At 49.5% G+C, this 15,821-nt stretch overlaps 1 protein-coding gene across 1 annotated transcript in view; it reads right to left on the bottom strand.

Annotated features, from left to right (window-relative positions):
• The window catches only part of LOC144506884 (pleckstrin homology domain-containing family G member 3-like), a 151,016-nt gene that overhangs the window by 42,392 nt on the left and 92,803 nt on the right, over nt 1–15,821 (bottom strand). The window contains exon 3 of the mRNA XM_078233240.1: nt 4,837–4,937. Coding sequence (XP_078089366.1) covers nt 4,837–4,937 — 101 coding nt within the window. The remainder of the gene's footprint in view (nt 1–4,836; nt 4,938–15,821) is intronic.

Genomic DNA, 15,821 nt, shown 5'->3' with positions numbered 1-15,821 from the left:
GGAGGGGAGAGGGGAGGAGGGGAGAGGGGAGGAGGGTGGGGGGTGGGGCGTGGGGGGGAGGAGGGGGGAGGAGGGGGGGAGGGTGGATGGGGGGAGAGGAGAGAGAAAGGGGAGAGAGAGAGAAAGGGGAGAGAGAGAGAAAGGGGAGAGAGAGAGAAAGGGGAGAGAGAGAGAAAGGGGAGAGAGAGAGAAAGGGGAGAGAGAGAGAAAGGGGAGAGAGAGAGAAAGGGGAGAGAGAGAGAAAGGGGAGAGAGAGAGAAAGGGGAGAGAGAGAGAAAGGGGAGAGAGAGAGAAAGGGGAGAGAGAGAGAAAGGGGAGAGAGAGAGAAAGGGGAGAGAGGGGGGGGACAGATTTGGGGCAGCAGGAGATGGGGAGAGAGAGCAGAGAATGAAAGTAGTTAGAAAAGGGGAGAGGCAGACAAAAGGAAGGATGAAATAGGGAAACGGAGGGAAGGAGAGTGGGAGAGAAAGAAGATATATATTACACAATAAATCATCAAAATAAAGGAGTATGTCACAGCTAGCTCCGACCGATGAGTTTGCATGCATTTGCCTGGAAGGGAAATGTGAAAATGAGATGATGATTCAATGAATATTTTTACAGTTTGCATTATAAACTATTTGCATCCACTTTAACCAAGAGAACATCGGAGAGCTTGACCTTGTTGTGAAAGTGTAAAACAGGTGATAGTGACTCAGCGGCCAGCTTCAGAAATCACCACAACTTTATTTCCACTGAAGCTGCAATGGCCCATTTTATATTGTCGCACAGTCCAAACTCATCCATCTCCTGCGGTGACCGGTGGCTCACAGTGACTACCTACCCCGCTGTGTAACAGCAAACTATCACCATCCACTCCCGTGAAGAGGAAGAGAGAGAGAGAGATAGAGAAAGCGGGAAAAAAAACAGGCAATAACACATCAGAACATTTTCACCAATTCATTACAATGGCCGTGATTTCCAGATCTGCTGAGGTGGGTGGGGGGGAGGGGTGGTGCGGCGTTTGGAGGGGGGTTGCGGTGGGCCAGCCAACCACTGACTTTGGGCGGGACTGTACGATCCTGGCACCAGGCGGGACTGGAAAATTCCACCCAATGTCTTGGCTAATTTCAACTCCATAGAGTTGACGAGACAGCCACCAATGTTGGTGTGAGGAGACCAACTTGACTCCTGGACTTGCACAATTTCACAAGCTGTACTGTCTGGAGACAATACACATCTCTTTAACCTGTGTTGAATGCTCCCTCCACCCACATTGTCTGTGCATTTAAGACCTGGCTGGCTGTAGAGATTTGCATTCTAATCAGTATTCTGTAATTTGATTTCTGTGTCTGTGCCCTGTTTGAGAACAGAGACCACTCCATCTGACGAAGGAGCTGTGCTCCGAAAGCTTATGGTATTTGCTACCAAATAAACCTGTTGGACTTTAACCTGGTGTTGTGAGACTTCTTACGGTGTGAGGAGAGTCAGGGGATCACAAAGCTCTCGGAGGTTTGGAGGGCTGGAGGAGGTCACAGAGGTGAGGTCACGGAAAGAATTAAATGTGAAAGTGAGAAGGTAAAATTTGAGACTTCGTGGGTGCAAAAACTAATCAGGTGGTAGTTCCAAAAGACCCCACCTCGAGCCAATCACTCCTGCATAAGACATAGGAACAGAAGGAGGCTATTTGGCCCATCAAATCTGCTCTGTCACCGTTTAATGAGATCATGATTCCAAATAAACCTGTTGGACTTTAACTTGCTGTTGTGAGACTTTTTTCTGTGCCCACCCAGTCCAATGCCGGCATCACCACCTCCTGTCTTAAATGGGTGGACTCTTTACTCTGATATTGTGCCCTCTGGAACCTCCCACAAGGGGAAACAACCTCTCAGCTTCTACCTGTCAAGCCCCTTGAGAATCCTATACGTCTCAATAAGGTCGCCTCTCATTCTTCGAAACTCCACTGAGTGCAGGCCCCACCTACTCAACCTCTTCTCATAAGAAAATCCCTCCATTCCCGGGATCAACCCAGTGAACCTTCTCTGGATTGCCTCCAATACCATTATATCTTTCCTCAGATAAGGGAACCAAAACACCTAACCAGAACGCCTTTCAGATTGTGGGAGGAAACCGGAGCACCCGGAGGAAACCCACGCAGACACAGGGAGAATGTGCAAACTCCACACAGAGAGTGACCCAAGCCAGGAATCGAACCGAGGTCCCTGGCGCTGTGAGGCAGCAGCACTAACCACTGTGCCACCATGCTGCCCAAGGTGATCAGATGTCAGTGGGGCAAATGCTGAGGTTGCAATGTTCCATTAGACACGCACAGAGTGAAAGGGGCACACACATTCACATGGTCACATGCAGCTGTACGCAGACTGACCCACACATGCAGAGGCACAGCACGCTGGGATGGAGAGGGAAAAGAAATTGAGATGAGGAAAAATCCAGATCATGTACAGCACTCACCTCGCAAAGGGAATAAAGTCCTATCTGAAGGCAAAAATTAACATAGAGCAGTGAGAGTGGGAGACTTAAAAACCACGCATATCAAAAGATTATAATTAGTAACAGGTTGAGAAGAGTTTTGTAGAACTACTGATAGTGAAATGTGTCCCAGCCACCAGCACAAGGTTCATGGAAAGGCAACACTCACTCCGTGGTCTCATCTCACAGGATCTAATACTGATCCATCCAGTGTCACAGGATCTAACACTGATCCACCCAGTGTCACAGGATCTAACACTGATCCACCCAGTGTCACAGGATCTAACACTGATCCACCCAGTGTCCCCAGATCCAACACTGATCCACCCAGTGTCACAGGATCTAACACTGATCCACCCAGTGTCACAGGATCTAACACTGATCCACCCAATATCACAGGATCTAACACTGATCCACCCAGTGACACAGGATCTAATATTGATCCATTCGAGTATGTAATATAATCAGTTGATTACAATTCTTTGCAGGTTAAAAACAATGTCATGGCCACACCATCCTAAATAAATCCTTGTTTATTGATGAAAATTAGACTCTGGGTGGATCAGTGTAAAATGGCTGTGTGCGTATGCAAATAAGTTAGGCAGTAGCTTACGCAGGTACAAACACACAACCTCAGCTGTCCGAAAACAAGCAAGCTCTGTTCCTCCAAGTCTACCGGTGGATGGGATTGGCCAATGCATCATTCCGGCCTAGCAATCAGGCTTCACGGAAAGCACAGTTTAGTGGAGTTTACGGAATAAGGGCAAGGGAGTAAGTTCTCACTTGGTATAATGCCAAGCTTGTAAAGTTCAGCTTCTCGATTAATATCAAAATAAATACATATTCTACTCACAGATATGCTGTGAACAAGGCCCAGTGGTTAGCACTGCTGCCTCACAGTGCCAGGGACCCGGGTTCAATTCCCGGCTTGGGTCAGTGTGTGTGCAGAGTCTGCACGTTCTCCCCGTGTCTGTGTGGGTTTCCTCTGGGTGCTCCAGTTTCCTCCCACACTCCAAAAATGTGTAGGTTAGGTGGATTGGCCATGGTAAATGTGTAGCGTTACGGGGATGGAGTGGAAGAGAGGGGCCTGGGTGGGAAACTCTTTTGAAGAGTTGGTGCAGACTCGATGGGCCGAATGGCCTCTTTCTGCACTGTAGGGATTCTGTCGCAGAGGTACTGCTGCTGTCCTGGCCAAAATTCCTCTCTCAACCAACATCAATTACAGATTAATGAATCATATCGCTCAAGGAGGCCATTTGTAGCATCGGGTCTGTGCTGGCCCTACTGATCCAATTAGTTGCACTCCCCATCTCTTTACCCATAGTTCGGATAATCTTCTCCCCTCAAGTATTTCTCCAATTCCATTTTGAAAGATAATGTCAAACCTGCTTCCAGCAGCGTTTCAAGCAGTGCATTCCAGATTTTAAAAATCCTCATCCACCTTTTCCAATGATCTTGGCACAGTGGTTAGCACTGATGCCTCACAGCGCCAGGGACTCGTGTTCGATTACGGCCTTGGGTAACTATCTGTCTGTGCGGAGTCTGCACTTTCTCCCCATGTCTGCATGGGTTTCCTCCCACACTCCAAAGCTGTGCAAGTTAGGTGGATTGGCCATGCTAAATTGCTACTTATTGTCAGGGGGTTAAAGTTTTTAAAGTTAATTTGTTATTGTCACAAGTAGGCTTACATTAACACTGCAATGAAGTTACTGTGAAAATCCCCTAGTCGCCACACTCCGGCGCCTGTTCGGGTACACTGAGGGAGAATTTAGCATGGCCAATGCACCTAACCAGCACGTCTTTCGAACTGTGGGAGGAAACCGGAGCACCCGGAGCAAACCCACGCAGACACGGGGAGAACGTGCATCCTCCACACTGACAGTGACCCAAGCTGGGAATTGAACTGGGTCCCTGGTGCTATGAGGCAGCAGTGCTAACCACTGTGCCACCGTGCCGCCCATTAGATTAGCAGGGTAAATGCATGGGGTTACGGGGATAGGGCCTGGGTGGGATTGTTGTCAGTGCAGGCTCGATGGGCCAAGTTGCTTCCTTTTGCACTGTAGGGATTCGATGATCTTAAATCTGTCACATTTGGTTCATGACTATCACACCAATGGAGACAGTTTCTCCCTAGCTGCTCGAGCAAAGGCCCCTCACACCTCTGTTCAATCCTAAATGCCAGTGAGAGACGCCAAGAGTTACAAGAAAAGAATTGACCCAGTAAGTGATCGAAGGAGTGTAGGCTGGGGCGGGGGGGGGGGGGGGGGGGGGAGGCGGTGGGGTGGGGGTGGACAAACTGGGTATGAAAAACGAGCAATGAGTTCAGAAGTAAAAGGACAATTCCCAAGTGAAGCCAGCTCCCTGTACCTGTTAAACTCATAGATGTCTTCAATGTTCCCAAACAGAGCCGAGACATGCTCCGGTCGAATGGGCAGATCCAAAGCATCAATGATACAACCAAGATAGTCCTGGAAAGGGAAGTGAAGAGAAAGACACAGGATTAGATAAACCACCTTTGAACCAAGTGCTGCAGCATCAATGTTGGTAGCTATTGGATTCTGTTCCCATTTCCCAAAGGCCAGCTACATCCCATTCCTTGCCTGGCCACTGTCTGAGGCTGAACCTCACTGTTCATGGGATGTGGTTGTTGGAGGTCAAATCCAACTACTTTCTCAGGAGGTTAAGGAAATTTGGCACATACTCTGCGACTCTCACCAGCATTTACGACGCACCACAGAAAACATCCTTTCCAGATGTATCACAGCTTGGTATGGCTCCTGCTCTGCCCAAGACCGCAAGAAACTACAAAGGGTCGTGAACGAAGCCCAGTCCATCACGCAAACCAGCCTCCCATCCATTGACTCTGTCTACACTTCCCGCTGCCTCGGAAAAGCAGCCAGCATAATTAAGGACCCCACGCACCCCGGACATTCTCTCTTCCACCTTCTTCTGTTGGGAAAAAGATACAAAAGTCTGAGGTCACGTACCAACCGACTCAAGAACAGCTTCTTCCCTGCTGCCGTCAGACGTTTGAATGGATCTGCCTTATATTAAGCTGATCTTTCTTGACAACGTAGCTCTAACTGTAACACTACATTCTACACTCTCTCCTTTCCTTCTCCCCTATGTACTCTGTGAACGGTATGCTTTGTCTGTATAGCATGCAAGAAACAATACTTTTCACTGTATCCCAATAATGTGACAATAATAATCAAATCGAAATCAAATCAGCCTCCTCCTGCGCCATAACTATTTATCAAATCATTTATCAAATAACTGTTCACCAAATCACTGAGTAAAAATCCTGCAATTCCTTCCCTAACAGCACTGTGGATGTATCTACAGCAGATGGAATGCAGTGATTCAAGATTGTGGCACCCCTACCACCACCTTATCAAGGGCAATTAGGGTTGGGGCAATAAATGATGGCCTTGCCAACAACACCCACATGCCATGAAAGAATAAATAAAATAATACACCATGTGGGCCTATTTAGAGCGGCACGGTGGCACAGTGATTAGCACTGCTGTTCACAGCGTCAGGGACCTGGGTTCGATTCCCGGCTTGGGTCACTGTCTGTGTGGAGCTTGCACATTCTCCCCATGTCTGCGTGGGTTTCCTCCGGGTGCTCCGGTTTCCTCCCACATTTTGAAAGACATGCTGGTTAGGATGCATTGACCCGAACAGGCGCCGGACTGTGGCGACTTGGGGAATTTCACAGTAACTTCATTGCAGTGTTAATGTTAGCCTTATTTGTGACTAATAAATAAACATTACTTTTACTTTATTTTATTTGGTGGTTCTGTCATCTCAGTCTCAGGACATTGCTGCAGGGGTTCCTCAGGGTTGTGTCCTAGGCCCAAAAGTTGTTCACCAATGATTGCACAATGTTCAGCACCATTCCTGGCTCCTCACATACTGAGGCAGCTCCTGCCTGCATGTAGCAAAATCTGGACAATATCCAGGCTTGAGCTGATAAGTGGCAAATGCCATTCGCACCATACAAGTGCCAGGCAATGACCCTCTCAACAAGAGAAAATCTAACCATTTCCACTTGATATCCAGGGGCACTGTCACCGCTGAGTCCCCCATCTTGGGCGTTACCATAAACTTACCTGGACCAGGCTTATAAATACTGAGACTGCAAGAACAGGTCAGAGGCTGGGAATTCTGCAGTGAGTAACTCACTTCCCAGCTCCCCAAAGTCTGTCCACCAACTACAAGGGCACAAGTCAGGAGTGTGATGGAATATTCTCCACTTGCCTGCGTGAGTGCAGCTCCAACAACACTCAAGAAGCTTAACATCATGCAAGACAAAGCAGCACGCAGGATATCCCATCTACCACCTTCAACATTCACTCCCTCCACCAGTTTAAGCTGATTTATTAGCGTCACAAGTAGGCTTACATTAACACTGCAATGAAGTTACTGTGAAAATCCCCTAGTCACCACACTCCAGCGCCTGTTTGGGTACACTGAGGGAGAATTTAGCACGGCTAATGCACCTAACCAGCACGTCTTTCGGACCGTGGGAGGAAACCGGAGCACCCGGAGGAAACCCACGCAGACATGGGGAGAATGTGCAGACTCCGTACAGACAGTGACCCAAGCCAGAATCAAATCCAGGTCCCTGGCGCTGTGAGGCAGCTGTGCTAACCACTGACGCAGCGTGGCAGCAGTAAGTACCATCCACAAGGTGCACTGCAGCAAATCATGAAGGCTTCTTCAACAGTACCATCCAAACCCATCACCATTGCTACCTAGAAAGATAAGGACTACAGACACAGAGGAACACCATCACCTGCAAGTTCCCCTCCAAGGCACACTGAATCCTGGCTTGGAAATATATCATTGCTTCACTGTCATAGAATCCCTGCAGTGCAGAAGGAGGCCATTCGGCCCATCGAGTCTACACTGACCACAATCCCACCCAGGCCCTATTCCTGTAACCCCACATATTCACCCTGCCAATCCCCCTGACACTAAGGGTCAATTTAACATGGCCAATCTTTGGGAGTATGGGAGGAAACTGGAGCACCCAGAGGAAACCCACGCAGACATGGGGAGAACGTGCAGACTCCACACAGACAGTGACCCGAGGCCAGAATTGAACCGGGGTCCCTGGCGCTGTGAGGCAGCAGTGAGAACCACTGTGTCACCGTGCTGCCCCAAATCACTGAATAAAAATCCCAGAATTCCCTCCCTAACAGCACTGTGGGTGTACCTACAGCAGAAGGACTGCAACGATTCAAGATGATAGTTCCCCACCACCACCTTATCAAGAGCAATTAGGTAGGGGGGCAATAAAATAATGGCCTTGCCAATGACACCCACATCCCATGAAAGATAAAATAAAATAATATACCACGTGGGCCGCAGTGGTTCAGGAAGGCAGCTCACTACCACCTTCTCAAGGTTAACTAGGGATGGGCAATAAATGCTGGTCTAGCCAGCAACACCCTCATCCCGTACACGAGATTTTAAGAAGTGAGTCTGCCTTCCTCACTAATATCTCTGTAGCATTTCACTCTGTTCAAGACTTATTCTAGCCCTAGCAACAGAAGTGTTGCAATTGAGAGATACGAGTGTGTACATTACAGGTGCAACCCAGCCCCATGAACTCCCTGCCAAGGTTCCTTCTGTATCGAGAGTATCACAAGCTGCAGATGAGTAGATAGTGATTGAGGGAGACAGAGGGCTGGGCGGGTGTCCATTGCTGTGAGGTACCGACAACCTTTCCTGGGAAAATACCTCAGCAGGAAAAGCTGGTCTGGTTTCAGTCCCGCTGAGATTGAGAGTCAGGCCTTCAGAAGCCATGGAATCCCTCAACACCACCAACTTAGAGCTCATCCACGTAACCGTAGCAACAAAGCGGTTTAGCAATGTCGCTGCCAAGTGGGTTTAGTATCTTTACAAAAGGGGTGGGGGGAGGGGGTGGTGAATCTCACATTGCTGTCGCTTACTCGAGACTGAGGGAGTGGGAGGGGGGGGTCAGAGGGCCGAGCAGGCAGGACTGAGGGCAAAGTCTAATCAGTGTAAACATCCTGTGTGAAGGGCAACAGTGTCGCGGCTTTCCTCATTAGCTCTGAATTAGCGGCACCCAGCTGTTTGAACTGAAAACAGCGCACGCAAACACACACATATGTTGTGACAGGTAAAGGAATGTGAGACAGTGCTCACGGTACATTCAATCACCCAGCAGCTCAAAACTGAGGGGGAAAAGCACCAATTATAACAAGGATTAAATGGTCGAGGGCTTCACATTTCTCGGTGTCCGGATCACCAACAACCTGCCCTGGTCCCTCCACACTGACGCTATGCTTAAGAAAGCCCATCAATACCTTTACTTTCTCAGGAAACGATGGAAATTTGGCATTTCCGCTGCAACTCTCGCTAACTTTTACAGATGCACCATAGATAGCATTCTTTGCGGATGTATCACAGCTTGATCTGGCTCCTGCTCTGCCCAAGACCGCAAGAAACTACAAAGGGTTGTGAACGAAGCCCAGTCCATCACTCAAACCAGCCTCCCATCCATTGACTGTCTACACTTCCCGCTGCCTTAGAAAAGCAGCCAGTATAATCAAGGATCCCACTCACCCCGGACATTCTCTCATCTTCCGTTAGGAGAAAGATACAAAAGTCTGAGATCTCGCACCAACCGACTCAAGAACAGTTTCTTTCCTGCTGCCATCAGACTTTTGAATGGACCTATCTTGTATTAAGTTGATCTTTCTCTACACCCTGGCTATGACTGTAACACTACATTCTGCATTCTCTCCTTTCCTTCTCGATGAACGGTATGCTTTGTCTGTATAGCGTGCAAGAAACAATACTTTTCACTGTAAACGAATACACGTGACAATAATAAATCAAATCAAATCAAATCAGACAGGCAGTGAACGGATGGACCAGGCCTGCTTGTGTTGCTCCCAGCTACCGTACCCTTCCTGTCAGCACACAAGCAATCCAAGAAAATGAATCAATTCTCACAGGCTACCTTCCACATTCTCAGGACATCCCAAAGCACTTCACACAGCAAAATAGTCACTGTTGTGGTTTTTAAAGTTTGTTTATTAGTGTCACAAGTAAGCTTACATTAACACTGCAATGAAGTTATTGTGAAAATTCCCAAGTCGCCACACTCCGGTGCCTGTTCGGGTACACTGAGGGAAAATTCAGCATGGCCAATGCACCTAACCTGCAAGTCTTTGGACTGTGGGAGGAAACCAGAGCACCCAGAGGAAACCCACCCAGACACGGGGAGAACGTGCAAACTCCGCACAGACAGTGACCCGAGCCGGGAATTGAACCCAGGTCCAAGAGGCAGCAGTGCTAACCACTGTTCCATCCTGCCGCCCAAAGAACGTAGCAGGCGATTTGCACATAACAGGGTCCCACAAAAAGCAGTGAGATTAGTTAGTAATAAATATTTAAGACACAGATGAAAACATTTCTGTCTCAGAGGGTTGTGAGTCTCTGGGTCTCTTTTTCTCAAAAGGCAGGAGAGGGAGAGTCTGGTCAGAGCTGGATCGATTCTTGATATTGTATATTCCCTACAGTGCATAACAGGCCATTCAGCCCATCAAGTCTGCACTGACTCTCTGACAGAGCATCCCACCCAGGCCCTATCCCCATAACCCCACACATTAAGCATGGCCAATCCACCTAACCAGCACATCTTTGGACTGTGGGAGGAAACCGGAGCACCCGGAGGAAACCCACGCAGACACGAGGAGAATGTGCAAACTCCACACTGTCAGTGACCCAAGCCGGGAATCGAACCCGGGTTCCTGGCGCAGTGAGGCAGCAGTGTAAACCACTGTGCCACCGTGCTGCCCTCTGACATCCAAAAATGGCACCCTGATCAGTGAATGATCATTATGAGGGTTAACAAAAGGTTATGTTGGATTGAGGTTACAATCAGATCAGCCAATGATCTTATTGAATGGCGGAGCAGGCTCGAAGGGCCCACTGGGCAGAATGCTAACGAGAATTCCCCTGCTATTCTCCTGAGGGATTTTCATCAGTGTCAAGGGGAGGCAGAGCCGAGGCCTCATTTTGTTGGACTTTCCCACAATGCAGCACTCCTTCGGGCCTGTAATAGAGTGGCAGCCTGGATTGGATGCTCAAGGGCGAGATTTAGTGGGCCTGTTAGCCACGACCGCAAATCCCATTATGGCGGCAAAATCATGCAAGAGCAGGGATTGTGTCAGCGAGATCTCGGTTTGAGATCCTCCCCATCCAGCGACGTAATCAGGTTCAAACTTTCTCATTAATTTAAATATTATACGGCTCTGCGCCATAACATCCGGCCTTGTGGAATGCTCCCCCACCCTGGCGTCATGATGTCACACCGGTGCAACTCACTACTGGGTTTTCAGAAACGGAAACCAGTCGAGGTGACTGCGCCCACAGGGGTGAGGAAGGGCCCGGGGGGAGGGTTAAGGGACATGGGTGGGCATTGATGCCTGAGGTACACACTGCCAGGAAGTTATCCTCCCCCAATGTGGGGGGGTTCCCATCTCTGGTGGGGGGGGGCAGGGAATGGTTGAGTGGTAAAGGCATGCGCATTGACGTCAGTGCGGAGGTGGGGGAGGAGAGGAAAGTCGCCCCGATACTTCCATGGCGGAGGGGTGGGTCACACTGAAGCTTGTTGGGGGTGGTGGGGGTGGGGTGGGGAGGGGGGGAGGGGAGGGCTGATCCTCCATGTTCATGGGATGTTGGGAGGGAGGCCCATTATCTCCACTGATCAGGGCGCCCTTTCGGGATCTCTGTGGTTGGCACGGTGGCACAGTGATTAGCACTGCTGCCTCACAGTGCCAGGGACCCGGGTTAGATTCCCGGCTTGGATCACTGTTTGTGTGAAGTCTGCACCTTCTCCCCGTGTCTGAGTGCGTTTCCTCCGGGTGCTCCAGTTTCCTCCCACAGTCTGAAAGACGTGCTGGTTAGGTGCATTGGCCATGCTAAATTCTCCCTCAGTGTACCCGAACAGGCGCTGGAGTGTGGGGGATTTTCACAGTAACTTCATTGCAGTGTTAATGTAAGCCTACTTGTGACACTAATAAATAAATTTTATAAACTGGAGCCAGCCTTGCCGGCTCTACCAGGCCCCATCCCACCAGAGTGACGGGCCAAACCGCACCCCTCCTCCCGCCCTGGTTATTTTTTGCCTCAATGTCAGCAGATCTGGAGAGAAAACCAGACTGTGTTTCTGGCGATAAACACATTGGGCTTCAGTCCGACCCTGACACTTTGCCATTATTCTGGAAAATTCTGCCCCGAGTCTCTGGGATGGGGATTGAACCCAAGACCTTCAGGCTCACGGGCAATGTGTTACCACTCACCCACAGCTAATATATGGGCTACAAAACCTTAAATTGGACCCGGTAGCTTTTTCCACAGACTTGATCAGGATTGGGGGATCGGGGTGGCGGCGAGAGGTAGGTGGCGAAGGGAGGGGTCGGGCGAGAGGAGAAGAGGGACGGGGTGGAGAGAAGGAGTGTGACAGAGAAACCACGGGAACAACAGAGATTCATTCTGACACACATCCAGTACACACTATGAGGACATGTGTGTTACCGCACGTCAGAGTGGACATCCGTGTGTCTAATTAAGTGTGCATGTGCCAGAATGGGTGCGCATGTCTGAGTGAGTCCGTGTGTCTATGAGTGTGTGCCTTTATCTCCCAGTCAAACTTAAAGAATGCACGGTGAGCAGACCAGCTTTCTGAGCTTCTGGAATCTTCCTTCTTTGCCAAATTGCTGCCTTATTAAGTTGCCTTTGAGTTCCTGTCAGCCCTGGCCTGCTGCCCAATGGGGATGGTCGCTATGCATCAGGGAGGTTTTGTTGGCTGCATGTCCAAATCCACTCCGGTTTGCATCTGGTGCCAATGGGAGGGTCTCTCTCCGGGATGCTGTGTGAAGAGTAAATCTATGAAGAGTAAAGAGCACATTCCTGTGGTTGTCACGGGTGTGTACCTAAACACTTCCTGTCTACAGCTGCTTTTTCAGGTGCTTTTGTACAAGGCTTCTTATACCGTCCCCCCCACCACACCCCCAGTGATTACCTAGAAGGTTCATGGGATCTTCCAGCATAAAGAGGGGCCATTGGGCCTTGTGCGTCTCCTTCATAGAATCCCTGCAGTGCAGGAGGAGGCCATTCAGCCCATCGAATCTGCACCGACCACAATCCCACCCAGGCCCTATCCCCATAACCCCACCCTGTTAATCCCCTGACACTAGGGTCAATTTAGCATGGCCAATCAACCTAACCTGCATATCTTTGGACTGTGGGAGGAAACTGGAAGGAGTTATTTGAAGTATCCTTGAAGGAATTGTCCAATTGGTTTCATTCTCTTGTTCTTTCTCCTGATCAAATCTTTATCCAATTCCCTTTCCAAACTCAGTGCTGAATTTGCTGCCACAAACATTTCAGGCAGTGCTTTCCAGGTCAGAACAGCTCGCTGTGAAAAGGAATGCTCATCTACCTCCCCCACTTCCTTTGTCCAATCATCGAAAATCCGTATCTAAATAATGACCCTCCAGCCATTGGGAATTGTTTCTCATTTCCGAATCTATCACTGCCTCTCAGGTTTGAACTCCTCTGGTAAAGCTCTCCTCACCTTCCCTGCTCCAAAGGGAATGATTGCAGCCACTCGAGTGTCGCCAGGGTTACACTGCCCGTTTGCTCAAAGGGATCTGGGTATTGGATTCGCTGGGCTTGTGACACATGTCCAACTCACACGGCAATGGGCATGTTCCAGGGTCCACCTTCTGGTGATGAAACCTGACCGGCCAGTGTCCATCACCTCATCCAGTGCCCGCCACCTCATCCAGTGCTCGCCACCTCATCCAGTGCCCGCCACCTCATCCAGTGCCCGCCACCTCATCCAGTGCCCGCCACCTCATCCAGTGCTCGCCACCTCATCCAGTGCCCGCCACCTCATCCAGTGCCCGCCACCCCATCCAATGGCTACTGGCACTGCACAAGAATGTTGTCTCGGGAAAGTAAATTGAAGTTGTTATGTTTGTGTAGCACATTCCCCAGCCTCAGGAGGCCCCAAAGCTCTTTGCAGCCAATGAAGCTCTTTACAGCCAAGTATAGTCATGGTTGCGCTGTGGGAAATTTGGCTGCCAATTTGTACACAGCAGGATCCCATAAAGCAGCAATGTGATAATGACCAGCTCGTCCGATTTTGGTGAAACTGGCTGACGAATATGTATTATTCAGGACACAGAGGAGAACCTCCCTACTCCTCTTCCAATAGTGCCATAAGGTCGTTAATCTAACAGGGAGGTGATGCTTCAGTGTATGTAAAAGATAGTGAGTCTCTGATAGTGCAGCACTCCCTTGGTACTGCACTAAGTGCGTCAGCCTGAATGATGTGCTTAAGTCTCTCCAGTGTGAGTTGAACCCATGACTTTTGGGAAATAACAGATGGGAGGGTGTGGCCCACTGAGGCAGAGGTGATACCCCCTGTTCATCCAAAACAAGGGCTGTTGACTCCGGGGGAATGAGCACTTTCTCCTGCAATCAAACAGTAACAGCCTCAAGCACAGATTAAACCGTCAAAAACAGGGCCTCAATTTCACGCTCCCCCGGCCCACCTGGTGGGTTTTGAGGTGGGCAGGGGAGCATGAAATTACAGACAGGATTCCCTCCAGAATCCTGCCTGCCCCGACCTGGAAGTAACCTCCTGGTGAGGTAGGCAAGACCTTGGGGACTGGGGGGGGGGGGGGGGGGGGGCGGCGGCAGCGGCGGCGAAACCATCCAGATCACTGTGTGTTAGCCGGCGCAGTGAGGCCTCCAAGCTTAATTTGAGGCCACTCCGACCACATTAACAAACAAGAGCAAGGAGTCACAATTCCCCACCCCCCACACTCCCAGGATCATACGAGTATTGCCTCAGCGGACGTGCTTATATTTCAACGTCACATTAAGGTGGTTATGTCATCAGGCAGCACTCATTGTGAACGGCACTGAACACTCAAATCTCAAATGTACACAAGATCCCTGGCGGCAAACAGACTTCCGCCCATTCAGCCGAGGCCCATTTCCCAAAGATGACCCACATTTTCCAACACTGGTTGGTCGCATCCTCGAAGGTTCCATCTCATGCAACCCTTGCCTCCGACCACCATATCCCTTCCATGGTTTCTGCCATTGTTTGATTTGATTTGATTCGTTATTGTCACATGTATTAGTATACAGTGAAAAGTTTTGTTTCTTGCGAACTATACAAAGCATACTGTTCATAGAGAAGGAAAGGAGGGAGTGTTAGTCATAGCGAGGGTGTACAGAAAGGGCAGCTTTGTGCGAGGTAGGTCCATTCAAAAGTCTGACAGCAGCAGGGAGGAAGCTGTTCTCGAGTCGGTTGGACTTTTGCATCTTTTTCCCGATGGAAGAAGGTGGAAGAGAGAATGTCCGAGGTGGGAGGTTGGTTGATGGGAGGTTGGTTTGCGTGATGGACTGGACTTCATTCACGACCTTTTGTAGTTTCCTGCGGTCTTGGGCAAACCAGGAGACATACCAAACTGTGATACAACCAGAAAGAATGCTTTCTATAGTGCACCTGTAAAGGTTGGTGAGAGTCGTAGCTGACATGTCAAATTTCCTTAGTCTTCTGAGAAAGGAGAGGCATTGGTGGGTTTTCTAGGGGGGGGGGGAAGGAAACCAGGGCAGGTTGTTGGGATCTGGACACCTAAAAACTTGAAGCTCCTCACCATTTCTACTTCGTCCCCATTGATGTAGACAGGGACATGTCCTCCACTACACTTCCTGAAGTCGAGGACCATCTCCTTCATTTTGTTGGCATTGAGGGGGAGATTATTTTGTCTGATATGTTCGTCCTCATGTGGTACAGCCTTCCCTCAGCCCCTGAACAAAGACTCTTTTTGCCCAACTAGATTATATTTGACTGTCAAAAAGTCTTACTCCCAATATTTATAGCTATTTATAACTGGCACAGCGGTTAGCACTGCTGCCTCACAGTGCCAGGAACCCAGGTTCGATTCCCGGCTTGGGACACTGTCTTTGTGGAGTTTGCACATTCTTCCTTTGCCTGCGTGGGTTTCCTCCGGGTGCTCCGGTTTCCTCCCACAGTCCAAAGATGTGCAGGTCAGGTGAATTGGCCATGCTAAATTCTCCCTCAGTGTACCCGCACAGGCGCCGGAGTGTGGCGATTAGAGGATTTTCACAGTAACTTCATTGCAATGTGAATGTGAGCCGACTTGTGACTAATAAATAAACTTTTTTTGAAATTAATTTGCAAGATCCGAACATTGCTGGCAAGGCCAACACTTGTCACCGATCTCTAACTGCCCTCGAGCTCAGGGTGGTGATATAACTTC

Source organism: Mustelus asterias, chromosome 18 (assembly GCF_964213995.1).
Source record: "Mustelus asterias chromosome 18, sMusAst1.hap1.1, whole genome shotgun sequence".
Classification (NCBI taxonomy): Eukaryota; Metazoa; Chordata; class Chondrichthyes; order Carcharhiniformes; family Triakidae; genus Mustelus; species Mustelus asterias.
This window is presented reverse-complemented; position numbering and strand designations above follow the sequence as displayed.